We start from the raw sequence: 27,816 nt of genomic DNA on the forward strand, positions 1-27,816 counted from the left end.
CCCTGTGTTTCGTGCTGTTCCCCTGGTTGTGTTGGATCGTGGATTTCCCCTTGTTCTTCGTTGTGTCTTCCTGAACTCAGCACTGGGATCATGAGCACCTTCACTGGGAAATACAGCACAGGATCATTAAGGATTATCACTGGTTGTCCACCGAGGTCCCTGCGTCACCCACCATCCGAGCTTGAGATCATCGCCACTCCCCTTCTGTGTTTGGACTCCATTGTTGTCGGTTTGTCTGGCCTACTTCATATCTTGTCAATAAATCGCCTTGCAATTGCATCCTGCCTCGGTGTCGTGATAAGAAATATCTGAGCACAGTGTGTGATGTTGTTGAGATCTCTTTTAAAGCTTTTAAAGGAGACCACTGTGAGAATGTTAGAGTTTTTGTCTCGGGAGACAAGTTTGAGAAGCAGGAGACTCAAGCAAAAATCTCCATTCGATCTTAAAGTAACCTCATTTATGTCTAGGAGAAATAGTTGAGATGTTAAAGAGATCTCACTTTTGATTTTTCTTTCCTATGGGGTGCAGTAACTTAATTGGAAACGAGTAAGTCTGCAATACACTGACTGCCACATATATTAAATCATCCTCACTTATGGTTGAATGAACGCTGGCGCATTTTGGCTGCCGCTACTCACCGGTCTTTTGTTTTACTCTCATTTAATATTTGGATATTTTAGGTTGGGAAATTTATCTAGCCTCTGCTGCACGGCACCACTGAACTGGATGTAACCTTTGAATTTTTGACTTCGGCGACTGCTGTTTGGAATTCTGCAACTGCTGTTTGGCATCCTGACTTGCAGTGAGGATTGGTGTTTGTAGCCAGACTTCACTGGTGATTTCTTAGGCTCCACGCGTTTGCCTGTCATAGTACTACTACAGGATTTCACCATGTGGTTGCTCAAGCTGCTCCTGTGGATCGTTCTTTCTTCCGCTGTGATCAGCGTGGCTCCTCGATTGATGTACTTGGTGGCAGACTTGTACAAACTTATATTTGTAACTAAACCTCCGCTGTTTTTGCTTAAACACCCGGATCTCATACGCTGACCTAAATACATTCATCGTGGGTCTTGTTGGAATATCCGAAACACTTCTATTAATCCTGATTGCAGTGGACAAATTCGGTTCTTTTAGTCTACTAACCTAAGACTGCCTAAAAACGCTGGGAAGTCTGTTGATCATGAAGTGCTTACTCTGTTGCCCAGGTCAGATTACATGCCTTCTGCACTCCGTTTTGCCCTTTTAAATGTTCGATCACTCAACAATAAGATGTCTCTCATTCATGAACTCACTGAAGACCAAAATATTGATTTTATGTGTGTGACAGAGACATGGCAGAAGCCTAATGACTATTTTCATTTAAATCAAACAGTACTATCAGGATATGAATACGTATGTAAACCTAATTGTTCTGGTAAGGGAGGTGGTCTTGCACTTATTTATCATGTCAGATGTAAAGTCTACTTTTGAAATTCTGGCTGTTCAACTTAAAGGTCTGATTCCCACTATTCTTGTTGTGATTTATAGACCACCAAAGGCATCTGCTATGAATACTTTTTTAGTGAAATTTCTACTATTTTAACACATCTGTGTACCCTGTCTCCGAATATCATGTTTATGGGAGATTATATAATGATTTTAAATTGGTTCTGGACAGTGCCAACCTTTTGCAGTATGTTAACTTTCCAACACATAATAAGGGACATATTTTAGATCTTGTATGCTGTTCTGGTGTTATACCTCATAACCTTACTTCAATTGAATTTCCTATTTCGGATCAACAAGCCTATATTCTTTAATATTTCCCTTTCTTTAGCAAGAGTTAAACCTCAACGTAATTCCATAATATCAAAAATATTGACCTTAATGTTTTGGGCCGTATGATTGATTACTCTGTAAATAAGCGCTGTTTTCTACTTCTACATCTGATTTGGTACACTCTTAAAACAACAGTCTGTCTCAAATACTTAACCATGTGGCTCCTCTGAGATCCCACAATGTATCATTTGTTAACCCTTCTCCTTGGTATACTTCTGAACTCTGCCATCAGAAGGCCTTAGGTCGTCAATTGGAGAGACAATGCAAAAGAACTTGGCCTTGGAGTACATAAGCAGATTTATTCTGAGCATCTGGTTTCCTACAAGGCTGCATTGGAAAGAGCAAAATCATCGTTTTAATGCAAATATTAGTCTGATACTCATAATGCAAGGACTTTGTTCAGTACTGTTAACAAACTGTTGAAACCTCACGATACTGTTTCACTTTCTCCCACTCAATGTTTGTCTAATTCAAATTTTTTTAACTCTAAGATTAACAGCATACATTATGAATTAGTTAATTCAGTTTTAATGTCTAGAGATTATCAAAATGGACATAACCATATTTGTTGGTCTGCAAGTACTTTCTCTAATTTTGAGCTGCCCTCAGTTGATTATATTACTAAGCGGATCATAAAGTCTAAGACTTCCACCTGTTCACTTGATCCCTTACCTACTGTTTTAGTTAAGTCCTGTATCCATTCAGTTTCTTCTATTATTACAGCTCTTGTGTGTTCGTCAATATCTACTGCTACTGTTCCTTCATCTTTAAAAATGGCTTCTATCACTCTAATTCTTAAAAAGACTGGCACTGATCCTAATGATCTAAATAATTACAGGGCTATTTCGAATCTCCCTTTTATTTCAAAAATACTTGAAAGAACAGTAGCAGCACAACTTGAATCGCATTTACAATGTAATGACATTTATGAGCATTTTCAGTCAGGCTTTCGACCCAAACATAGTACGGAAACAGCTCTTGTTAAGGTTATAAATGATCCTCTCCTAGCTGCTGATTCTGGTCTACTGTCTATTCTTATTCTGTTAGATATTAGTGCTGCATTTGATACTATTAGTTATTCAGTATTTTTGAAACGTCTGGCTTGCATAGAAATAGCTGATAATGCACTTCTTTTGTTTTCATCTTATTTAAGCGATAGAAAACAGTTTGTGCAGATTAAGAATGGACGTTCAGATCCTGTCTCAGTTACTCATGGCGTTCCACAGGGGTCGGTGTTGGGTCTGCTTTTATTTATTGTCTATATTCTACCTCTTGGGTCGTATTTTTCATTCCTATGGTATTAATTTTAATTTTTATGCTGATGACACACAAGTGTATATTTCTACAAGACCTAATGTTTCTCATCCCCCTCCTGACTTTACTAAATGTCTCCAGGACATTAATATTTGGATGACTAATCATTTTTTAAAGTTAAATACCAATAAGACTGAAGCCCTCCTTGTGGGATCTAGGTCTGTCTTATCTAAAACTCAGTCCTTTACCTTGTTCATTGATTTTTTCTACCCAGGTGAAAAGTCTTGGGGTTACACTGGATGGTTTGCTTTTGTTTGGTTCTCATATTAGTAATATTTCACGTTCTGCATTTTTTCATTTAGGCAACATTGCTAGACTTCGTTCTTTACTCTCTTAACATAGTACTAATGCTTATTCATGCATTGGTTACATCTCGGATTGATTATTGTAATTCTCTTTTATTTGGCATAACTGAAAAACAACTTCATTGATTACAGTTAATTCAGAACTCAGCAGCTAGGATAGTTACCCGTTCATGTACTTTCAATCACATAACTCCTATTCTTTTTAAGTTGCATTGGCTTCCTGTTCATTATTTTACATTACAAAATTTTATTTCTTACCTACAAAGCTCTTCATAATTTGGCACCTCAATATCTTTAAGATCTTCTACATTTGTACACTCCTTTGCAGTCTTTTAGATCATATTCTGCACATTTATTGTCTGTTCCAAACTTCAAGATGAGTTCCTTTGGTGGTAGAGCTTTTAGTTGTGCAGCGCAGAAGCTATGGAACTCTTTACCTTTGCACATTCACCAGCTGGATTCAATTTTCCATTTTAAAGCTCAGATAAAAACGTATTTGTTTAGAATTGCTTTTAATGATTTGCTTGTTTAATGTGTTGTTATAATGCTTGCATTTTATGATTTGTTTTATTGTACAGTGTCCTTGAGTGTCTTGAAAGGCGCCTATAAATAAAAGGTATTATTATTATTATTATATATGACATATAAATATTGAACCTTTTGACGAAGTAGTAATGTAATACAGCAGTATTAACAAGAATCACACACAAAGCGGTTATACTGTATTTCTCTCACCATCAGAGGTGTTTTACAGTTTTCCATTGTACATCTTTATTAAAGGACTGGGATGTGCTCAGTCAGCTTCCTCATCTCAAAATCCACAGATAAAAACCATTAAGTTTAATTAAACGAGCAAAATATATATAAAAAAAACATTATTATTTAACAATTACATATGCTTAAAAGCTTTGCACAGACATTTCAATAAAAATAAAGAATAAAATATTACATTTGGCCTAAATTATATAAAAATTTGTTTTATTTCTAACTGTTTGTTAGTGCACTTAATCTTTTTTGGTTTAATTTTTTTTTTTCAATTATAGATAAAAAAGAAGAAGGGATCGTAAATCTACCTCTTCAGGTCCATAAGCAGTAATTTCTTAAAAATAAAAGGAAAAAAAAAGGGCTTTATAATATATATATATTTTAATGCTTTTGTTAGCTAACTTAGGGAATCCATTACAGAACAATTGTGATTCTTATATCCCAGCTATGTAAGAAAGAAAGTTCACACTTTGTATGTCATGCATTAAGCTTTTATGAAAATTAATAGTAAATTCCAGTAAGTTCCAGTAATCTAAATACAATTTATTAAAATTAGCACAGAACATAAATAATTACAAACAGAGGTGCATACGTATGAAATGAAGTAGATTAGTGTATAATGAAAAAGTTGTATAAAAATAAAGCATATATCTTTGTTATGCACTGCTATTTAAACTATAGATGAAAAAAAACCCATCTCTGTTCTTGTTCAGTAAGGAGAAAAATCTTCATGATCCTGTATACACACACTCTGTGAAAAAAAATACGTAAAATTACATAAGATCACATAAGTTCTGGAAATCTATCCTCAAAATGAAAGTCAGCATGACACTGAATCATTATATATATATATATATATATATATATAGTGGGACAGAGGTGAGTTGACATATATATATGTTTGTATGTATGTATGTATATAATAATTGTCATTTCATTTGTATGATTACTAGTTAGTTGTGTGATCAAACAGAACTGTAAAACTGTATCCATAAAGTGTCTAAGTGAAACACGCCATACGTACCCTTATAATAGGTTATTGTAGATGGAGAAAAGAGGGTTCTCTTGCTTACAGTGAAGTTTACGAGCCCTCAAAACATCCCGCACACACTGATGGATATAAGCATACTGCGACTGCAGAAGAGAAGTCCATCATATTAGGGTGCTTATAAAGCAATTCACACATTTCATTAAACCTACAGAGGCAAAATAGAGTAACTACATATTTAGGCAATTGATTTCTAACTAAAATTGGGCATTTTAAAGTCCATTCATGCCAAAGACGATAACTCTAATTTTGTGAGAATAGGGAAGTCCACACTACAACTATTATGATAATGACACAGAAAATTGATCAAATCAATCAAAGAGCCATTTTTTCTCATTTACTGTGTCTTGTCTGTGTAGGATAGCAGCACTTTAGATAACCTTCTGTTCAACTGGAATTATTTCATTAAGCAATGCCAATCTGACACCAATATAAATGTTGCTGGCTCATACCTCCGTTTGTACCATGTATAAGCGATGCAGGCGTAGATCAAACACACATCCATAAATGTCCACTGTGCAGTTCCTGTCCAGTTGCTGTAAAACACGATCCAGCACAATGAAAGTGCCAGTTCGGCCCACACCAGCACTGAGAGAGAGAAAATCATATCCAGTGTAAATATATTTTGCATGTGAACACCCTGAAATGTTCTGCAAAGATGTTTAGAAGATACACGGATACCTGCAGTGTACTACAGTGACTCCTGGACTAGTTGTCCTGTCAATGTAATCTCTGACTGTTCGCACAAACTGAACGAGTGATTGTGTTGTTTCCGGTACACCGTGATCTGGCCAAATGGTGTAATGGAACTGACGCACAGTCCTGGGGTATCTCAACTGACCCTCCTGAAAAAAGACTTTGCATCATGTCGTCTCATCTTTTAAAAGACTACTAGTTGCTATTTTATTCATTCAGTTAGTCAGACATGAACTTTATTTCTTCATATATATATTATACTTAAAAGAGTTTTTGTACCACTAAATTACAAAGTTGCAAAAATATGTTTCAAAACAGGTTTCCCAAACTGCTGATTCTTGCAAAGAAATGTCCAGGTCATATTTTACCCCAAAAAGAGAAGAAAAGAAACATAAAATTCAAATTTTGCATGTAAATGAAGCCAACAGTCATTATGGAGTAAAATATGACCCAACATGTTTTTACAATTTACCATTAAAAATAGATACCTTTAAGAAATAAATAATTTAGCTTATAATAACTCACCTTTAAGTATTACATATTTGTATTTACTATCAATATATCTATTTATTTGACACTTACACATGATATCTTGAAGTCCCGAATGGTCCATTCTGGGAGGATCTTCTCGGAAAGCAGCTGCACGACAACATCACCATAATACAAAGGCTCACTGTCAACTGGCCAGTATCGATCACACTTCACCTGAATCATGCACATTTCCACAAAAGTATTACATGAGACCAGCACACATCACCAGAAAAACAGCACTAGAAGCCTCTAAACTCACCATGCCCCTCTCCACGCACTGGGTCACCATTACAAGGCTGTGCACGTTTTGTTCCCACACCATGCGCCAGAAATCATCCTTGGTACCTGGGAGAGGCCCTTGTGTGGCAATATACTCCCATCTGAAATTGTTTCCCTGTTAAACAGACACAGAAATACTTTTGAGTCTGAGGGCAAAAAGGACTATTGACTGCTCTAAGGCTTGTGTGGTGTCCATGAACAGGGTAAAAATATTTCATTTACAGTGAATTTGGTCAGTAAAGGAGTTGCTTGACCATACTGTAAATGTTGACTGTCAACCTCAGGAGGACAAACTAAATAATATAAGATCAGTTTTATTTGACATTTTCTAATTATTTTCTAGGTTTTGCAGTTATTAAGCCCTGTCATCAAAACACTTGCACACACACACACACACGTTTGTTTTTGTGAAAAGTGGGGACATCCCATAGGCGTAATGGTTTTTATACTGTACAAACTGTATATTCTATTGCCCTACACCAACACTACACCTAACCCTACCCCTTACAGGAAACTTTGTGCATTTTTACTTTCTCAAAAAAACTAATTCTGTATGGTTTATAAGCGTTTTGAAAAATGGGGACATGGGTTATGTCCTCATAAGTCACCCTCTCCTTGTAATACCTGTGTCATACCCATGTCATTATACAAAGTTGTGTCCTGATATGTCACAAAAGCACACACACACACACACCGTGAACCTCCATCTTTAACTTTTACACCACACAACCCACAATTCCACCCAGTTTTTAGCCAATGAACAATCAAATGAAGAACATATGTTCAACTTACAGGTATGTAGTTAGCATTGATGTAGTCTGAACAAGGGTCGTTCTCCAAGCAAGAGAGTCTTACCCGCGATGAGTCGTCTGTAGTTAAAACATTTTAGAACCAAGCTGTTTTTTATTATGGGCAATTACAGAGTGAAAATGACTCCATAGCAACTATACTGTTACTACACTGGTATGATCAGTTTGAATGCTGATACCATATTGATGGGAAAATAATTATATCATGGCAAGTAATTATACTTTTTAGATGTAAATGTGTAACACTTGTATTTTACTTACAATATCATTTCTCTACTTACAGGGCAGTATATTGTTGTAGCGATTTTTGCTTCGGTTCCCAAGTAGACGTGCAGCATTCTGAGTTTGGGTCCGTCCAACGTCTTTTAGGCCCTTCAGTGTAGGGTAAAAGTTGAGGCAATAATCAGTAATGCATTCAAAAAATGATAAAGTTCAGCTTGTTTGCTGATAAATAATCTGTTTAGATTAGAGCAAAGTGGAATGATGAAACACTATTCATCATTCTATTGTTCTATTATTCAATAGCTATTGTTCAATATTGTTCAATAGCTGCTTTGATAGACTTAGATATTTAGTGTTTCATTTTCGTTATATGCTTTCGTTATATTGAGCCTAGATATATCAATTCTGCCTCGCATATTCTCATGTACCCACTGGCTGATCTCTTTAATGTCATTATTGTCTAGTGAGCTACCAGCTATTTGGATGTACTCCCATATTACTCCAATTCATAAAGGAGGTGATATTATTGATCCACAAAATTATAGACCAATATTGATCATTTGTGTTATTGCCAAACTATTTGAAAAATAAATCTATAATCAGGTATCAAAGTATCTTGAAAAATATAATATTCTATCACCGTTTCAATCTGGATTGGCAGAATTATTCGACAACTAGTGCTCTTCTAAAGCTGACTAATGATGTATATACAGCATTAGATAGTGGTGACCTTACAGGGGCTATTTTTATCAATCTTAAGAAGGCCTTTGATCTAGTTGATCATTACCTGTTATTAGATGTTATATGTTTGTTTTTCTCAAAATTCTTTATTGTGGTTTAATTCTTTTTTTACATAACAGAAAACAATGTGTGGTTATCCAAGAGAAACACTCTGCTTTATTTATTCAAGAAAGAGGGGTACCATAGGGCTCAATATTCGGTCCTCTTCTTTTTTCAATTTTTATAAATGATCTTCCCTTAGTTCTTTCGCATTGTTTTGTTCATCTGTATTCAGATGAAACTGTCATTTATATTTCAAATCCTCATTTAACTCAAATTCAAAATATGCTTCAATTAGATTTTAATGCTTTACCAGAATGGCTCCATTCTAATAATTTACTACTTAACAAAGGTAAATCTCATACCACGGTCTTTGGTACAAAGCATATGTTTAAATCCAAATCTCATAATCTAAAAATAATGTGTGTTGATGGTACATAGTTGCACAGAGTGGATCAAATTAAATATCTGGGCTTCTGGTTGAATCCAAAACTTCCTTTTAAACCTCAAATTAATTATATACTTCGTAAGAATAATTTTGGAACCAGTGTACTGTATCGATCAAAAATTATAATTTTTATGTTCGGGGAAAAAAAACTTGCTTTACAAATTATATTACAGTTTTTTGACTATGCTGATGTAGTTTATCAGAATACAACTAAAACTAATCTTCTGTCTCTTACTACAGACTTTAATAAATTGTGTACATTTGTTAATGGGTGTTCATATGATACACACCATTGCATTATGTATGATTTACTTAAATGGTTTCCAGTCAATATCAGAAGGCAAATTCACGGCTTGCAATTTATCTTCAAATGTATACATTTTAACTTTCCTAATTATTTGCGTCAATATTTGATATTATATTATTCTATATATCAATTAAGACATTGTGCAAATTATTATTATTATTATTTTATTTATTTTTTTAGTTAATAAAGTGTTTGTGGAAAAGACATTTAGGTATAAGGCTCCTGCAGATTGGAATAATCTACTTTTAAATGTACGATCTTTGACTTATATATGTTCAGAAATGGTTTGTTTTCTTGTTTTGAAACTACTTGTAATTGCTTTAGAAGATATATCTATGTTTATATTTATATGTGCAAGGTAAATATAAAAAAATATCAATACAATTATAAATATTTCATGGGTTAATATTGTAGTAGGGTGTGTTGTTTTGATGTTTTTATTGTGATTGTTGTTATTGTTTGTTTTTTTGGTGTTATGTTTTCTAATATTTATGTAATAGGGCCCCCTTGAAAACAAGATAATGCATCTCAAGGGGTTTATCTCAAATAATAAATTTGTTGATATGCAGTGCATTACCTCAAACTCTTCAGACAGAAGGTAATTGCAATCAGCTTGAAGTTTAGCAAGATGGGACTCAAAGTGGACTGCTTGGACCGGGCTAGTACATAACAGAAATTCTAAATCAATAACATCGATGCTTATAATAATAAATGGTTAAAATAAATTCTAAATTAAATAATTAATGAACAAGCATGTTCTTGAGGACTTTAGACCCTTTAGCCTGTACTTTACAAAATATGGTTTATAAATATTAATATTATTTATTTGCCTCTGTCATCGGTTTAAAAAGAAATGAAGTGTTGTGGTACCTCCTTATGCCTGAGCACATCTGTGAGGTAGGCAGCGTCTTCCACATGCACATTTTCATAACTGGACTTTCCTTCACGGCTCTTGAAGAACACATACAAATAAAGATCAGCACAGTAACAAACATTGTGTGTTAACAAATGTATATGTACTCACATTTTGTGAGCCCTCTTTCTGTAAATGAGTAAGGCGGTCACAGCAAGCACCATGGCGACTAGAGACATACCAGCTGTGATTCCTCCCGTGAGACAATTTCGTGGCGCTGAATGACAAAAACAGTGAGAAAAATTACACTATTTAATTAAAAAGTAGGTTTGAGTCATGGTACAATGGTAGTACACATGGAGAACTAAATGTGTCATGTTCTCATCCCAACGACCGTAAACTCAACTGTCCTATTGATTCTTCACACTCAAAAACAGTGTTTTACCTGATTGAGTCGTTATTGGGAGGGAAAGGTATGTGTCGGTGTGAAGGGGATGCACACATTCTCTGTTCTCTTCATCAAACAGCTGAGTGAATGCACGAACACTTAATCTAAGACAGTAAAGCATGAATATTCAGAATTACACATCTTAAACCTGAGTTGAAACAATTATTTCAAGTAAAAATTTTAATTCTGTCATTTTCTCATATTCGTATCATATTTAAATGTAATCACGTTTGGTTCATTTCTAGAGCTTGAGAGGACCCATCAACATTCTTTTTTACTGTACAAAAAAAGAGCACCATGAACATTATGCTAAACATCTCCTTTAATGTTCCACAAAATAATGAACATCCTTACGGGTATTGAATAATAATAATGAGAGTGAATAAATAATGACTTTTTGGTATGATATTCAATAGCACCTTTTAAATTCTGGTTCAGTTTAAATGTTTATGGTCAATTTTTAATACAAAGGCAACTTTATATTAAAACACACTGACACTGAGATGGATGAACACTACAAACTTAAATGTAAGGTAAGATACTACAACAAATATTACATAAAGCTATTCAATAGTACCGATATGATGTTCTGGGTCTGAGCGGTCCATCACAGAAATGCGTTCCATGCTGGATAGATTCTGGATCCCATTTGCAAGCTCCCCCCAAACGTTTCATTCCTTCTCCGAGGTTTATCTCAAAAACACGGATCTTGCTGTCAGATCCCTCGGCACACAGGCTGTTGAAGTAGCCGGTCTGGTATGCTTTGATGGACCGGTTTTGTATGTAGTCCAGATAAGATGGCAAAGGATGTCTTTGCTCTGGCAGGACATTATCAACATCTGTAAATAAATTGAAACGAGACTGGATTCAGTTCTTAGATAAGCATAATAAAAGACCAACAGCAATAATATTGCCATAAATTCTAACTCAGGTAAAGAAACTGAAATTACAGTGACTGGTACCATTTGACTCAGTGACGATTATTGTGAAGAAACGAATAGCCCCATTAGCATCACTGAACCAACTGCAGTTGAACTTAAACAGAATGGTGAAATGAGTGATGACTGTGGACTGCTCACTGACCCGTACTGTCACCGGTGGGGCAGGGGGCCCTGAAAAACAAATATCTCTTGAGATTAGGTATATCTAAATTATATTTTAGAAGTATTGTTTATATAATTAGTCAGTTAAAAGTTGGAATACACTGGAATAAATTTTAAAACACTTGGCATCATACACCTGCTGACTTTATAAATGGTTAAAGAGAAAAACTAGGCATCATACACTAAATGACTGAAGATCACACAGTTGTAATCAAGAAAAAGCTAGGTCACACTTGCTATTAACAAACCAATAACTACATGACTTTTGCCTCAATAAACTCCTAATTTGTTGCTTATTAATAGTAAGGTAGTTGTAAAGTTTAGGTATTTGGTAGAATTTGGGATGTAGATCATGGTCATGCAGAATATGTGGTTTATAAGTACTAATGAACAGCCAAAATGTTAATAATAGGCATGTTAATAAGCAACTAGTTAATACTGAGAATTGGACCTAAATTTTTTTTTATCATTTTTTTTATTTTACATGGAGTGGGTCGCATCTTATAATGGCTGCCATGTTGAGATCACATTATGCAGTTATGTCAGGCAACAAAGTGACCAGAATTCAATATTTTTTTAAGTGAGAGTTGGTGATTTCAAGGAGGAAGAGCATGCCTGTGTTATACTGTCACTTACTGTCGATCATAGTGATAACGCTGGTTTTTGTGGTTGGACTCTGCTTGTCTCCAGACATCACTGTGATGTAGATGGTGTAGTTTCTAAAGGGTTCCAACCTGTCAAAATGCTGCGAGAGAGCATCATGTCCAAGTGTGTATGTGTACACCGGCATCCTGGACCCTTGTTTGCGGCATTCCACTACATAAGAGTCGAAATCGGACTCTGGGGGTGCCCAGGAACAGGAGACAGAGGTGGAACTCAGGGGGAAACAGTGGATGCTTTGAGTTGAATGTGGAGCTATAGAGAAAAGGATTATGTTATGAACACTTTTGTGAAGAAATATTCCTAAAGTCATTCTCCAATACCTTCACCCTCTCTGCTCCTCCCTGGTGGAATGACATTACAACCACCATCTGAACTGCTGAGAACATCACATCTTACAAAAAGCACCTAAAGACACATCCCTTACGCAAACCTTTAACCGCCTCACATGCTTAAACCAATGACGAATTGAGCTCTTTGACGAATTGCTTGTGAGTTGCTTTGGAAAAAGTTATTTGCTTGTCATGTTTTTGTATCTTAAACCATAATCCAGAGCTCACGTAGACTTTTGCGTAATTTTCTTCATTATGAACTGAATAAGAAAGCAGAAACAGCTAGTGTTCTTCAAAACCCAGGATAGAATGCTTTCAATTCATGCAAAAATGTAGCTAAAATTAGTCCCATATACCTATCAACACTCAAACCTTCCATTGACTATGGGTGGAAGTCAATCCTGTAAAGAATTGTTTTTCAGTATCTAGGAATAAACTGTGTTTATTACATTAGTTACCAAACTCCTAAACATTCCAGTAGAGCTGGGGTGGGATTAATTAATCCCAGTGATTTGACACTTTTGATTCGCTTCAGCAAAAACACTCATTCAGATTCATTCTCTGCTTCTTTCGATTACTCTTTTTTTTGTTGGGTACATCATTACACCAGCAGGTGGTGACCAGTGAGTGTTTTCAAGTGAGTGAGTCTTGAAAATGAAAATTCTGTCATTAATTACTCACCCTCATGTCGTTCCAAACCCGTAAGACCTCCGTTTATTTTTGGAACACAAATAAGATATTTTTGATGAATTCCGAGAGCTCTCTGACCCTCCATAGACAGCAAGGGAACTACCACGTTCAAGGCTCAGAAACGTAGGAAGGACATTGGTAAAATAATCCATGTGACGTCAGTAGTTCAACCGCAATTTTACGAAGCTATGAGAATACTTTTTGTGCACAAAGAAGACAAAAATAACGACTTTATTCAATAATTTATCTGGAACGACATGAGGGTGAATAACTTTAAGGCTAAAAAAAAATAATAAATTGGATTTGACTCACTAAAATGATTCTGAAAAAATGGAATCAAGCCAGTTCCAAATAATCTGGAATTAAAGAGCCATATACAGCACAAAACCCACAGGTTTAGGTTTTACTATTCTACTGTGGTTAGAATGTAGTGTTTTTTTTTTCATCAGGTTACTTCAATACTTTACGATTCATGTAAATACTGTAGGATTCATGTTAAGTGACTGTACTCACGGGTTCTGATGGTGTGGTTAACAGGACTGCTGTAGGTCACAGGGCCGTATGTCATCCCACTGACTGTCCGAAGGCTGATATTATAGAGCCGCCCTGGATAAAGTCCTTCCAGTATACGCTGGGTGGAATGAAGTCCAGAAACATTAAGTGTGTCCTGAGGAAACCATGTCACTTCAAAATCATCATAGTCTCCTGTATCTGGAACGTGCCACTTTATCTCCACTGAGCCAGAAGAGCTGCTGACAGACACTGATGATGGTGGTGCAGGAACTGAGGTGATATAACAAGTAATTTAGCTTCAAGAACTGTAGTGCAGTTTGGTTTTAGTACAGTAAAATGTCCAAGCTCCAAAAAGATCACAAATCAGTATAATAGCATCATAAAAATATCAAATATAGAAATATTTAAAATCTGAATAAAACTGGTCCATCACTATGGCATTAGATCAGTTATAATGTAAAACATTTCTTTAGGGCTGTATGATTTGCAGCAGCACTGACCTGTACGCCCTATTGCAGTTGTAGTGTTGGTCAGATCTTCACTCCAGCTCTGAAGTGTAGCAGAATAAAGCCTACCAGCCACCAGTCCATGAAAGATGACCTGTGTGCTCTCTGGACCCAACCACTGTTCAAAGCCATTCACAGTGACTGAATATCCAGTAAGTCCCCCAGGACCACGCATCCAGCTCAGAAGAAGACTGTCCATTTGACCCTGATTCTCAACATGAGGGTTTATGACAGAGGCAGGAGCTGTAAAAACAAACAAGACTTTTTTAAACATCCAAACAAAAATATACATAGAATGTTTTTATTATTATCATTATTATTATTATTATTAAATAAATTAGAAAGAGTAAGGTCAGAAATAACCTGAAAAACAACCTTTTTACATTAATATCTTCGATATATGCTTGCATGGTTTTAACAAAAATTTAATCATAAAGGTCTAAATGCTCCTAAAAAATCAAATCCAGGGGCAAGTATTGATTCTTAATAAATAAAGTTTCGGATGAGTGATACAAAATTTTTGGGGAGAGCAGGTAATTGTTGTGGAGCATTTTAACTAGGAAATATTACATACTGAATAGAGCTTTAGTATTCACCTGTACGCGCCCATATAGATGACTGATTACTCAGTTTCCCTCTCCTGCTGGTGATCATCATCTTATACAGTGTCCCTGGCAGCAGGTGCGTGAGGGACCAGCCCAGAGCATCTTTTCCCAGTGTCCTGTGGGACTGTTTTGTCTCAAACTGATTGTACAGATACAGATCAAAATCGTCCACACGGCCCTCCGGTGCAGTCCAGCAGAATGAAAGTTCAGTGCTGGTGTTGGAGCATATGTGTAGCCCGGTCACTGCTGCTGGACCTGAGGAGATTAGGTGAACAAGTCTTGTAAACTGTCTTGCCATTAAGTTATTATGGGACTTACTTGAAATCTTTGTTTTTCCTTGATAACTTGGTAGGAAAATCTGTGGAATCTATTTGAAGTAAAATGTTTTAAATAGAGCTCAAAGTGCTCTTTATACTAGACAAAATAAAAATACCATAAAGTGTTCTTTTGCTCAATATTTTTTTATCATATGAGATTACAAACGCAATTGTGTGGTGAATACAGTCAAAAGCATACAGCAAGAAGTTTGTCTTACGTGTTTGTCCCTCAGCAGTGATGTCCTTGCCTGTGGCAGTGCCACTAAGTGTCTGAACATGTGCTTTGTACCAACTTCCTGGAGTTAAATTTTTAAACAGGTGTTGGTTGTTAGTAGCGGGCACAGAAGTGCTGGCGATCACTCTTTCGCTCTCATCTAGTAACTGTATACTGTAACCATCAGAAACACCCACAGCTGCCGTCCAGCTCACTAACAGATTGTGTGTGCTGAATTCATTATCTACCTGCAGGTTGGTGACTGTGGAGGGATCTGAAACACACACAAGCACACATTAGACTGTATTTTTTTTTTTTCAAGTTTTTCAAGTTCTTGTCTTCATAAGACAATATTATTGTATTTCTATCATGACAACTTTTAGCATCAAATTTTAGCATGGTAATGGATATGACAATGTTAATGTATTTGGTATTGTATAGTTGTAGATTATTGCTGCTGCTGCGGCAAGCAAGTACAGGAATTTGCTACTGCCGATACATACAGCGATACAGTGCTGTGAGTATTTAAGACATATTGCTGCTGCACAAATAGTATATGAAATAACCTGTAGCATAGGGCTGCACGATTAATCGCATGCATTTGTCATGCGTGTCTCATCAGTAAAGCCGGTTCCGTGATTAGCGGTAAATTTCTGTCACCTGTTTTCAAAACGGGAGCGGCAGTTAATACACAGAGCCGTAGTTCACTGACAAGCTACGCAATATTCTGTTCATAATTGAGATTAATCGCATTCGATTATGAACACGATATTGCGTAGCTTGTCAGTGAACTACCGCTCTGTGTATGAACTCCCGGTGCATTTGAAAACAGGTGACAGATATTTACCGCTAATCACGGAACCAGCTTTACTGATGAGACACGCATGACAAATGCATGCGATTAATCGTGCAGCCCTACTGTAGCAGACCTATACAGGTGGAGCTGGGGAAGGTGGAGGGTTTCAGAGGAACTCAAATTCATGAAGTATCGTATTTCCATTAGAAAATCTAGTCTGACATGTAAATTACAGTTAATATGTGTATTTCATACCTGTTCTGCCACTGTTTGTACTGTTGTTTTTCTGCATTCCACTGACTGACTGCACAGTAACAGAGTACAGTTGACCAGGTACCAGGTTGTGAAATTCTGTCTGTATGGTGTGTTTAGGAACAGGTTTGATTTCCTGGACATGTGTCCCATGAAACAGATACACTGAGTAAAAGTCCAAGTCTCCATCACCAGAGGACCAAGAGGCTCTGAGACTGCTGTCTGCAGTGCCAGCACCAAGATGGAGATCCTGAACCTGACTGGGTACTGGGTGGCAAAATGGGAAAAAGACACAGCTGTTACACAAAGGATATTATCAAATTGTGATGATGATAATGATACATTTGTATTCTGATCCTGTTAAGTTCAACATCTAATTCAACACATAATCAGTGTTAATCTGTTAAAATTTATCACAAGTGATTTTTAAAAAGAAATAAGTATTAAAATAATATTGTACCTCATATATCACTGATTGATGCAATACTAAAATAGTTACCTTCATTAAAAAAATATATTTAAAGAGGAATTTCAAAAAATATGTCCAGGTTGTTTTTTGCTCTACATTTTGCTCCAAAGTCAAATATATATGGAATTAGAAGATGGGTACACTCTAGTCATAAAGGGATGGACATGGTCAGCGACAATACTCAGGTAGGTTGTAGCATTTATACAATGCTTAATTGGTACTAAGGGGCCCAAAGTGTGCCAAGAAAATATCCAACACACCATTACACCACCACCACCAGCCTGAACCGTTGAGACAATGCAGCATGGATCCATGCTTTCATGTTCTTTACGCCAAATTCTGACCCTACCATCTGAATGTCACAACAGAAACTGAGACTCATTAGACCAGGCAACGTTTTTCCAATCTTCTATTGTCCAATTTTGGTGAGCCTGTGTAAATTGTAGCCTTCGTTTCCTGTTCTTAGCTGACAGGAGCGGCACCCGGTGTGGTCTTCTGCTGCTGTAGCCCATCTGCTTCAGGTTTCGACGTGTTGTGCATTAAGAGATGGAATTCTGCATACCTTGGTTGTAACGAGTGGTTATTTGAGTTACTGTTGCCTTTCTATCATCTTTTACCAGTCTGCTCATTCTCCTCTGACCTCTGACATCAACGAGGCATTTTCGTCCACATAGCTGCTGCTCACTGGATATTTTCTCTTTTTCGGACCATTCTCTGTAAACCCTAGAGATGGTTCTGTGTGAAAATCCCAGTAGATCAGCAGTTTTAAAATACTCAGACCAGCCCGTCTGGCACCAACAACCATTTCAAGTTCAAAGTCACTTAAATCCCCTTTCTTCCCCATTCGGATGCTCGATTTGAACTTCAGCAAGTCATCTTCACCACATCTAGATGCCTAAATACACTGAGTTGCTGCCATGTGATTAGCTGATTAGCAATTTGTGTTACCAAGCAATTGAATAGGCGTACCTAATAAAGTGGCCGGTGAGTGTGTGTATATATATATATATATATATATATATATATATATATATATATATATATATATATATTCGAAAACTGTATATATTTAATGGTATATATTGTCTCTAAAATATAATATTGTTATTACTCAAGTCAGTTCAGTGTTGGTTCTTTTCAGATAGGGCTGCACAATGAATTTTAATTGTTTTCTAAATTTTAATTTGATTTCTGCTTCTCTCAAATTAATTCTCTTATTAAGAATAATAGTCTGCAATATTTGCAACACTATATTATAGTTATTTCTTATTCAAGAATCAATTTCACTTAGATATAAATCACAATGGGGGAGAAAGGATGATTGCAGTTTCCGTCTTATGTTTTATTTATTTATTTTCCCCCCATTTCCCCCATATTCTCTTTACTGTAATGCATAAGACCATTATTATAATATCATATAATTGTCACACCCATGAACTGTTTTGTTGTGTTTTCATTCCCCATGTGCTCAGTGAGACCTAGTTTCCCCTCGTGTCTGATTGTGTCATTCTGTTCACCTGTGTTCTATTAATTATCCTAGTTTACGTTAGTATTTAAGCCCAGTCTGTTCAGTGTATGTCATCCAATCTTAACGTTACCTGTGTGTGTGTGTGTGTGTGTGTGTGTGTGTGTGTGTGTGTGTGTGTGTGTGTGTGTGTGTGTGTGTGTGTGTGTGTGTGTGTGTGTGTGTGTGTGTGTGTGTGTGTGTGTGTGTGTGTGTGTGTATATCCTGCCTACCTGATGTGGATTAACCTTATGTAGATGTATTAAAGACCGTTTACCATTATCTTCTTCGTATTTGTGCATTTCTCCTACACTGCAACGTGACAGAAGACCAAACCATAAACAGTAAAGCAGCGTTTAAACACTGTTTGTTTGTTTGTTTGTTTTTTTCTCGCGTTTGTCTGTTTTTCTTTTTGTTTAATCATAAATGACCCTGCCTTCCTCCTCTTCATGCTGGAGCAGAAGAGCCTTTGCCTCAAGGACCATACAAGACTATTTGTGGAATTCGCCTACCTTACTCACTACCCAGACTACTGCCTCTGCACTTTCTATAATACCAGCCTGAACGACGAGTGCGCGGTTTTCTGGAAGTGGTCCTCAGGGGAATTTCGGAGAGTTTGTGGAGTGGGTGCTGGCAAGCAATGACTCACTGCTCACCATCAACACTGCTCCGGACCCAGAGCCCAGCCCACCATAACCCACTACACTGCACAGAGCAAGAGCCTGAACCCACCACTGATGGAGAGCCAGAGCCCACCACAACCGATGAGCATTCGCCTAATGGAGTGACAGAGCTGAGGATCGCCCCGGAGCCAGAGCCTATGGACGTTGAGAGCGCGGAGGGAAGCTCCACCCACTGCACCATGGCTGAGGGTGAGCTGAGCTCAGTGGACCATTATTTGGACACACATGCAGACATGCTCCCTCTTCTCCCACCTTAGTCTGAACTGTCTGCCTGCCCTGAATTATCTGCCTGCCCTGAACTGTCTGCCTGTCCTAAAACGACCACAGAGGTCGTTTCCCTATCGTTGGCGCTCCTGGTGCTGGGAGTGGCCTTGTGGTGTGTGTGGGCAGAACACACTTCCTAAGCCTCTTGACCATCCTGACCTCCCATCCAGCCTCCCTCTCCCACCACCTCTATACCAATCTTCACCATCACCACTGCTCCACCATGGCTCCTAGCTCCATCATCTCTGCCGTGACCCATCAGTCCACCAGCTCTGACGGGCTCCCTCGTCCCTCCGGCTCCACCTTGGTCTGTTGTCGACCATCCGCCGCCTCAGGACTCCCCTCCTCCATCTACACCTCATCCCTCCAGCTCTGCCAGGCTCCTCCTAAGTCCCCTGCTGTCCCTCTCTTTGTTCCTGCCACGTGAGGTTGGGCCTTCCAAGAGGGGGGCGAACTGTCACACCCATAAACTGTTTTGGTGTGTTTTCATTCCCCATATTCTCAGTGTGACCTGGTTTCCCCTCGTTTCTGATTGTGTCATTCTGTTCACCTGTTTTCTATTAATTATCCTAGTTTATGTTAGTATTTAAGCACAGTCTATTCAGTGCATGTCATCCAGTCTTAACTTTACCTGTGCACGCGTGTGTGTGTGTGTGTGTGTGTATGTGTGTGCCTGATGTGGATTACCCTTATGTGGCTGTATTAAAGACTGTTTACCATTATCTTTGTATTCTGACATTTCTCCTACACCGCACTCTGAAAATAATACCATCATTACTAAAATAATTTTTTTAACTGTATTCCAGAAACAAATTACTACATTTGCGATGATTTAAATCAACATACCATACATTTATGGCAATACACTAATTATATATGCTTGAATCCATGAAAATGGTGTCAAATGCCAATGCAAAACTAGTATTGTTTTTATGGGAAATTTAATTTCTTATTCTTTTATTTTGATTTTGGAGCAAAAATATTTATAAATTTACAGATTTACAAGGTTAGTTTCAAGTACTTTTCCCTAGCAACAGGAACATGAACATGAACAATAAAAGTCTTTCCATCGTAAAACCTTACCTGTGCGGCCCTCAAGGATCTCTGCACGCTGGTATGATCCACTGTGAGTAGACAGCACAATCTTGTAGAGCCGACCAGGTGTGAGCGCGGAGAACAGGTGTTCCCTAACTGTACTGTTCAGATTCACAGCTGGTGACACCTGTGTGTCATTGAAGAGAATCTGAACCTCATAGTTATCGACATCTCCTGGAGCAGACGTCCAGTTCACCCTCAGAAAACTGGTTCCATACTCTGTTAGGGACAAATTACCCGCAGCACCTGGGACTGAAATACACAAGGGTGAAATATAATTTTTATAGTAGTCCACTGATTAGATTTTTACTCTTATTAGAAAGTAAAAAAATATATAATAAATCATGAAATGGAAAATTTATACATACAGAAATATACATAAAGAGGATTTATGCAATGTACTCACGTAATCATATTAGCATCAAAGGAAATAAAGATAAAAAAGAGAAAAAAATATCCAGTGGAGAACTTAAAATAATAATAACAAAAACAAATATAGCTGCAAGCAGCAATTACGGGGCCAAGCACAACAGAAGCAAGCCTCAGACCAACTGCTGGAATGAGTAATTAAAACCATTTTAAGATTATTTTAGTCAAAATGGCTGAAAAATCATGAATACACTAGTACTAGTAATATGACTTTTGACCAAGCGGTGGTGCTGTTATCAAATTAATGTGAGTAAAATTTGTAGCGGCGCTGCACAAAAACTTTCGTTTATCGACACAAAATCCATAACTTTTTGTCACCACAGTCTGAAGATCATCTGACTCGATTTTGGTGAAAATCTAACCACGCTTGATGAGAAGTTTAAAAAAAGTAGGTTTTCAACATAAATCATAATGGACAGGAAGTTCAGCTGACTATGGCAAAATTGGTATCTATGTTGTCGGCATGACCCAAGGAATATTTTCATACCAGTTTCATTACAATAGGCTAATGCAATCAAAAGTTATTAGCATTTTTGGAAATTTAATAATGAACAGTTAATGAATGGTTTATTACTCTTGACCAATAGGTGGCACTGTTACCAAATTTATGTGGCGTGATCATTTTGACGTGACAATGGCACATATGTAGTTTGATGTAAATATGTCAAAGCGTTGCAGAGATATAGCCATCAGATGCAGTTTGGCATATTTCCAGAAAATTCGTTGACATGCTAAATGAGAACAGTTTCTTATATCAACACAAAATCCATAACTTTTGCCAGCATGGCCTAAAGATGATCTGAGTCAAATTTATTGAAAATCGGACTGACGGCCTAGGAGAAGTTCGAAAAAGTAGATTTTCAACATAAATCAGAATGGTGGACATGAAGTTCAGTCAATAATGGCAAAAAATTGGTATTGATGTTCTCGGCATGATCCAAGGAATCTATCAACATCAGTCACATTACAATAGGCTAATGTAAGCAAAATTTATTAGCATTTTTATAAACTTCATTATAACTTTATATAACCCAAACTTTTTGAGTACCATCAGGGCATGGTGTAAATTATAGCATTTTATGACATTTAAATTCAAAATGGCCGACGCCCAAAATGGCAGACATGGGAAAATTGGATATCATTCACATGGGACCATTGTATTTTGAGTTGGCATTTTTGTTATTTTTTTAAGAAACATTCAGAAGTTATAAGCAAAAATATGCATTTTCATATCTCCTGACCACTAGGTGGCACAGTGCCGAAACGCTGTAGGTAGTCTCAGGTCATGCTTGTTATAAAACACACCAAGTTTGGTCTCAATATGCTTAACCTCACATGTATTTTTGCATGCTTTTCGTAGAATTCTTTCGCATGTTATTCATACTTTTTGCCAGCATGGTCTGAAGATAATCTGGTTAAATTTTCGTGTCAATCGGTGTAACTGCCTAGGATGAGTTAGAAAAAGTTAACTGCCCGATTGGTTTTGTGTTGGAGTTCCTTCAAGATTGCTTTTCTGCTGGGATATCCCCCTCCACAAGGTTTACATGACAGGCATCTTTAGGTGGTGATTCATTGGGGAGACATCCTTTAGTGTCTTATTTCCAACTAGGAAGATGTGGATAAGACCTGCATTTCATTCAAGAGTTCTGGGGTTTGAGTAGCAATTGGGCGGGTTTTGTTGTGAAAACCTGGCAACCCTGCTACCATGTTCTATTGTTTTATCTCCTCCCTTTCAGACAGGTGTATCAAGAGGAGCTTAATTTGCTTTTCCCCTTTAGGGCAGTTGATTCTTACATCCACCACTCTTCTTAGTGTTGTAAATTTGACCAGTTGTTGGTCTCTTTTAGTTCACTCAGATGGGGATTCTCAGTCTTTAAGCAAAGAAAAAGCTAGTGGAATGTAAAGGCTATCTCTGTGGCTTACGAGGCATGTGGTCTTCTGTTGTCTCATAAGAGCCCACTTTACGAGGAGTATGTCTGCCTCTAAAGCATTGTTATTAGGGGTTTCCCTTCACAATGTGTGACATATGACCTCATTACACACCTTCTTTAGATTTTATAGCTTCGAAATAGAGTCCATGCCACGATCTCAAGTGCTTGCTGCTAGTTTCATGCTCAATACGACTCTAGATGCTGTGTCACCTTACTTCATCGTACTAAAGCCAATAAGAAGCTGATTCTGTTTGGTATGGATATCCTTTATAGCTTCTGCATTACGCCAATGACATTGACCAGTGACAATACTAATTCATCACTAAACCTAAGTGTATGCAGCACATTAAAGGTCAAATTAATTGACCCTTAATTTGATATTGATTTCAAAGTTAAGTAGTGTTCACACTGACAGTGATTTGCAGTGTCTTAAAGGGGTGGTTGACCTTTTTTTCCAGGCTTGATTGTGTTTATGGGATGCAGTCTAACACGTGTCAGTGCTTTGTTTTAGATAAAAAAACATTATTTTTCACATAATTTACGTTTATTCTACACTGCTCTGTCCCTTCTCCTTTAAACACTCCTATGATTTCCTGATTTAAATGAAGCCACTCCCTCAGAAATATGCAATGGGCTGATTGGTTAGCAGGCCAATGTGTTCGTTAACCACCTAGTGCGTGTTTAAACGTCACGCCCCTCACCTCAGTGCATGTGCTCCAGTGTTATTATATTATAATATAATATATTATATTATATTATATTATTATATGTTATTATATTATAAACAATGGCAAACAATTTACACACACAAATACAGCATGTTTTGAAAATATTTACATGTATTTACATGTATATATTTATATTCATATAATTTATGTTATATATAAATATATTTAATATATAAAAAAAAAATCTCAAATATTAATATACAAATATAAATAATAATAATTATACATAGTATGCACACATATACTATGTACACAAAAACTTTTATTTTGGATGCGTTGGACCCTTATAGTTTTGACAGCATGGCAACAACTCTTCCTTTTCTCTTAAGAAGCGCAGCATGGCCCTGCCCCCATTATTTTCATGGGGACGTGCTTTATCAGGGTTTGTGATGTCACAAACCTTGGAAGTAGCCCGTTGTAGTCCCTATGAGCTGTTTTTGTAGGTGTTAAACTGCCATAAATTTAAAAGATGATATCTCTGTTTGCACTGAACTTTCAGCGTCATAACTTTGCAGATAGGCTATTGTTTAAGCTCAAACAGCAACACAACACACTAACTTTAAAAATGTTAAATCGCAATCAATCACCCCTTTGATATCTATTTTTAATGAGAGATTGTGACAATATCAGTGCATGCTCCTTGATAATGGGAAAAACAGATGCTAAAGCATGATGTAACTCACATGTTCGGCCATGTATAGAGACAGTAGAGTTGTACGGGCCACTCCAGGTGCTGATGGTCACTGTGTAGAGACGTCCTGGAATCAGATCACTGAACTCACATTCACTTTGTGTCCTACTGAGCTTCTGACTTTGAAGACGTGTGCTGTTATACTCAATCGTGACTTCGTAATAGTCATAATCTCCAGATGCATGATTCCAGTAAACCTTTAGAAAGTCATCTCTGGCTGAGTGGATGGCAGTGGGGTTTTGGACTGTGGATGGCTCTGAAAGAGGAAATAGTGCAGTTTTATTATTCTTAAATTGTCGTGAATATAATGTAACATTAAAAACAACACATTACACTTTAAAAAAGAAAATAAAAAAAGAATGATAAATAAGCTTAATGGAAGCATCCCAAAAACACTGAAGTTATCAAGTGCCCTAAAATAAAATACTTGAAGTCCATTAATGCCCATTTAGTTCTTAGTAGCCTAGTTCAAAGGTAATATTGAAATGTGGAAGAAAATGCATATTAGTTGGATTATAAAAGTATATTTGTAATGTACAACAAGAACAAAATCATTTTATTGAGTCATTTCATTACTGTAATAAAGATTTAATGGAAAACATAGTGATGGGGGAAAATGTCAGAAATGTCAGTTTTTCTTTTGATTTTGCTATGAAATTCTGAAATTTAGGAACTATTGTTGCTTACGTGTTCTCTTCTGTACAAGTGTTTGGTTTCTGTAACTGCCGCTGTGTGTGGTAATGGAGATGGTGTACAGTCGGCCAGAAACCAAACTCCTGAACACACACTCGGTGGTTGCTTTAGATGCAGCGAGAGTGTATACAATTTTCTCCTGGTCCTTTAGCATCACCATATAATTGTCCACATCTCCTTCTGCTGCCTTCCATGACACATTCAGAAAATCTGGACCACTGTTAGTGACACTTATGTCAGAAACAGCAGCGGGCACTAAAAACAATAGAGAGAAGTTTACAGTATGTCAAGAATAATATTAATCATTAATCCCATAGTCACACATAGAGTGTTACACTTTTAAAGAAATCAACTTACAGTTACTTATAGCTGACTCTGTGTATTAAATTGGAATATGAGAAAATATTGTAACAGTAAAAATGATGCATTACATGTTTAATCAATTAGAAGGCTTTGGCTAAATGTGTCTATATATGGTGTCTAGCTGCTGTACAATGTGTAACTATCCTCCATTGTTTGGGCAACTTCACAAGAGTTCATTAAACGCTGGCTGAAAATAGAAAGAGCATTTGAGCCCGACAGGACGTGTTTATTATGACCCGCTCCTTTTATGCAGAGCTTCCTGAAATTCCATAAATCCCCTTTGAATTGGCCTGCAAATTGTTTTGCATTTCTGTTGTAAATTTAATCTGTGGGAAAATAGTTACGGGCAAATATAAGATCTATTTTATTAGTTTATTAATAGAATATTTTACATAATCTGAAAGTGCATACCATGATTTTGTTAAACACTTATTTCATATGGGTAAATGTTACCTGTACGACATTCGGCCTCAGCTAGTTTGGAGGTCTGTGATCCGCTGACAGTGGTAACTAGTAATTTGTGTAAAGCACCGGGTCTGAGGAAGGGAAGCAGGGTGGAGGTTGTGTTTGCTGAAACAGAAACGTTGTGCACCATCTGTCCGATCCATAACAGAGCTAAATTGTAGAAATCCAGATCTCCAGATGGTTTCTCCCAGCTGGCATTCAGACTATCTGATTGTCCCTTGTTACTTAGTTTCAGGTGATTCACCTTTAAAGGCACTGAGAACACATCATTTGATTACAATCAGATTTTTTTAAATATGTAATTTCCTATAATAATTAAACACTTTTATTTGTTAATATTAGTTAATGCATTGAAATTATTCAGATTACAAATGCTGCTGTTAATTGTTTAATTGATGTTTGTTCATAATGTATTAACTTGCTGAACAGCTAGAATGTAAAAGTGCAAAAAAAAAAAAAATGGAATGGAATGTAGAAATTAACAAGAACCAACATCATGTAATTCTGAAAAGTGTTGTTCATTGTTGTTTTTCAGTTAGTTAGTTCACTAATATTTCACATGGATTAACTTTACATATATCACTCTATTGTAAAGAGTTTCTGAAAATACATTTCAACATTTACATACAAAAATAATAATAATAATAATAATCTGTTACCATATGGTTCGTTTTATACAACCTAAAATCATTCAGTACCCACATCTTAGATTTTAGTGTGTATTAAAATTAGGTAGTGCTGGCCAGAAGTACTTTTTTAACAATACTGCATGTATTATTATTAGTTAATCTCAGCCATTATTAATACATTATTAAAATCAAAAGTTGTATCTGTTAATATTATTTAATGGGCCTAAGCTAACAAACAAACAAACAAACACAAACTAGAATATTCATCAGTTTTGAAACTAGACATAACGTAGACTTTTTGACAGTAACGGTTATTACTTTCTAGTGTTATATGAGTAGCACCGAGTACTTTTTCTAAGAAAATGGCAATATAAGCTTACATGTTCTTCCCTTTACTGTAGCAGAACTACGCAGGTTCTTTGTGGTAGTGGTTACAGTAATGTCGTACAGGCGACCAGGCGTGAGGACATTAAACGTGCACTCTCTCATGTCACGACTCAAGGTTCGTGTCTGAATAGCTGTAGATGTGTTGCTTTGAAAAAGCTGTACGATGTAGCTATCGCGGGATGATGAGCCAAAGGGGTGAGTCCACAGAGCGCTTAGGGAGGTCTCGTCTGAGTGACGGATGTGCAATTGAGATACTGGTGGAAGACCTATAAAGAAATAGACCAATACCAAAAGAAATATGTTACAAAACCCCATCTATAGTTTGAAATAATATTGTGTTAGGAATAAAATACAACAGTATTTTTTTTAATGAGATTATTTAATGAGGGCATTTTTGGGGGGTTTACAGTAAAAATAGAAATGTGAAGGTTATGTTATAAACCACTTAATTTTAAGGTTAACTTACATTGTCAAAATTGTAAAATTGAATATAAAATTTACCCAGAAAAGGTTAGTGAGTGTTGTTTTCACAGAAAAATCATGTTAACATGGATACTGTTTGTGTCTTGTGGCTACATTCAAAATTCTGCTGACTTTACTAGTACTGAACCTAGAATATTAAATAACTAATAATTTTGTGTTGAAGTCACATGACAAAAAAGCATCGCATACTACATTTACTCATTGCATTTCAGTGAACTATTCATAATATATAGCAGTGGTTTCCAAATGCATTCTTGGAGTACCAATAACACTCCTTAATTAAACACACCTGATTCAACTCATCAGCTTATTTATGGAGACTCCAGTCTTGGGGTGTTGTCACATTTTTTATGTCTTCCTTATTTAACGCAACTGATTCAGATCATTGGCT

At 36.6% G+C, this 27,816-nt stretch overlaps 1 protein-coding gene across 1 annotated transcript in view; it reads right to left on the minus strand.

The window, feature by feature from the left end:
* Positions 1–4,677: 4,677 nt before the first annotated feature.
* Positions 4,678–27,816, minus strand: part of ptprb (protein tyrosine phosphatase receptor type b) — a 30,564-nt gene continuing 7,425 nt past the window's right edge. Inside the window, exons 6-30 of the mRNA XM_042722393.1 lie at positions 26,936–27,208; positions 25,915–26,181; positions 25,093–25,353; positions 24,398–24,661; positions 20,615–20,878; positions 16,615–16,878; positions 15,568–15,837; positions 15,024–15,287; positions 14,422–14,670; positions 13,922–14,191; positions 12,363–12,641; positions 11,586–11,735; positions 11,201–11,462; positions 10,621–10,727; positions 10,347–10,452; positions 10,193–10,273; positions 9,900–9,981; positions 7,847–7,937; positions 7,549–7,625; positions 6,737–6,871; positions 6,529–6,651; positions 5,932–6,095; positions 5,703–5,838; positions 5,227–5,336; positions 4,678–4,953 (exon numbers count right to left, since the gene is read on the minus strand). Of these exons, the coding sequence (XP_042578327.1) occupies positions 5,229–5,336; positions 5,703–5,838; positions 5,932–6,095; positions 6,529–6,651; positions 6,737–6,871; positions 7,549–7,625; positions 7,847–7,937; positions 9,900–9,981; positions 10,193–10,273; positions 10,347–10,452; positions 10,621–10,727; positions 11,201–11,462; positions 11,586–11,735; positions 12,363–12,641; positions 13,922–14,191; positions 14,422–14,670; positions 15,024–15,287; positions 15,568–15,837; positions 16,615–16,878; positions 20,615–20,878; positions 24,398–24,661; positions 25,093–25,353; positions 25,915–26,181; positions 26,936–27,208 (4,547 nt within the window). The 3' untranslated portion in view covers positions 4,678–4,953; positions 5,227–5,228. The remainder of the gene's footprint in view (positions 4,954–5,226; positions 5,337–5,702; positions 5,839–5,931; positions 6,096–6,528; positions 6,652–6,736; positions 6,872–7,548; positions 7,626–7,846; positions 7,938–9,899; positions 9,982–10,192; positions 10,274–10,346; positions 10,453–10,620; positions 10,728–11,200; positions 11,463–11,585; positions 11,736–12,362; positions 12,642–13,921; positions 14,192–14,421; positions 14,671–15,023; positions 15,288–15,567; positions 15,838–16,614; positions 16,879–20,614; positions 20,879–24,397; positions 24,662–25,092; positions 25,354–25,914; positions 26,182–26,935; positions 27,209–27,816) is intronic.

The sequence above is a fragment of the Cyprinus carpio genome, chromosome B4, assembly GCF_018340385.1.
Source record: "Cyprinus carpio isolate SPL01 chromosome B4, ASM1834038v1, whole genome shotgun sequence".
NCBI lineage: Eukaryota > Metazoa > Chordata > Actinopteri > Cypriniformes > Cyprinidae > Cyprinus > Cyprinus carpio.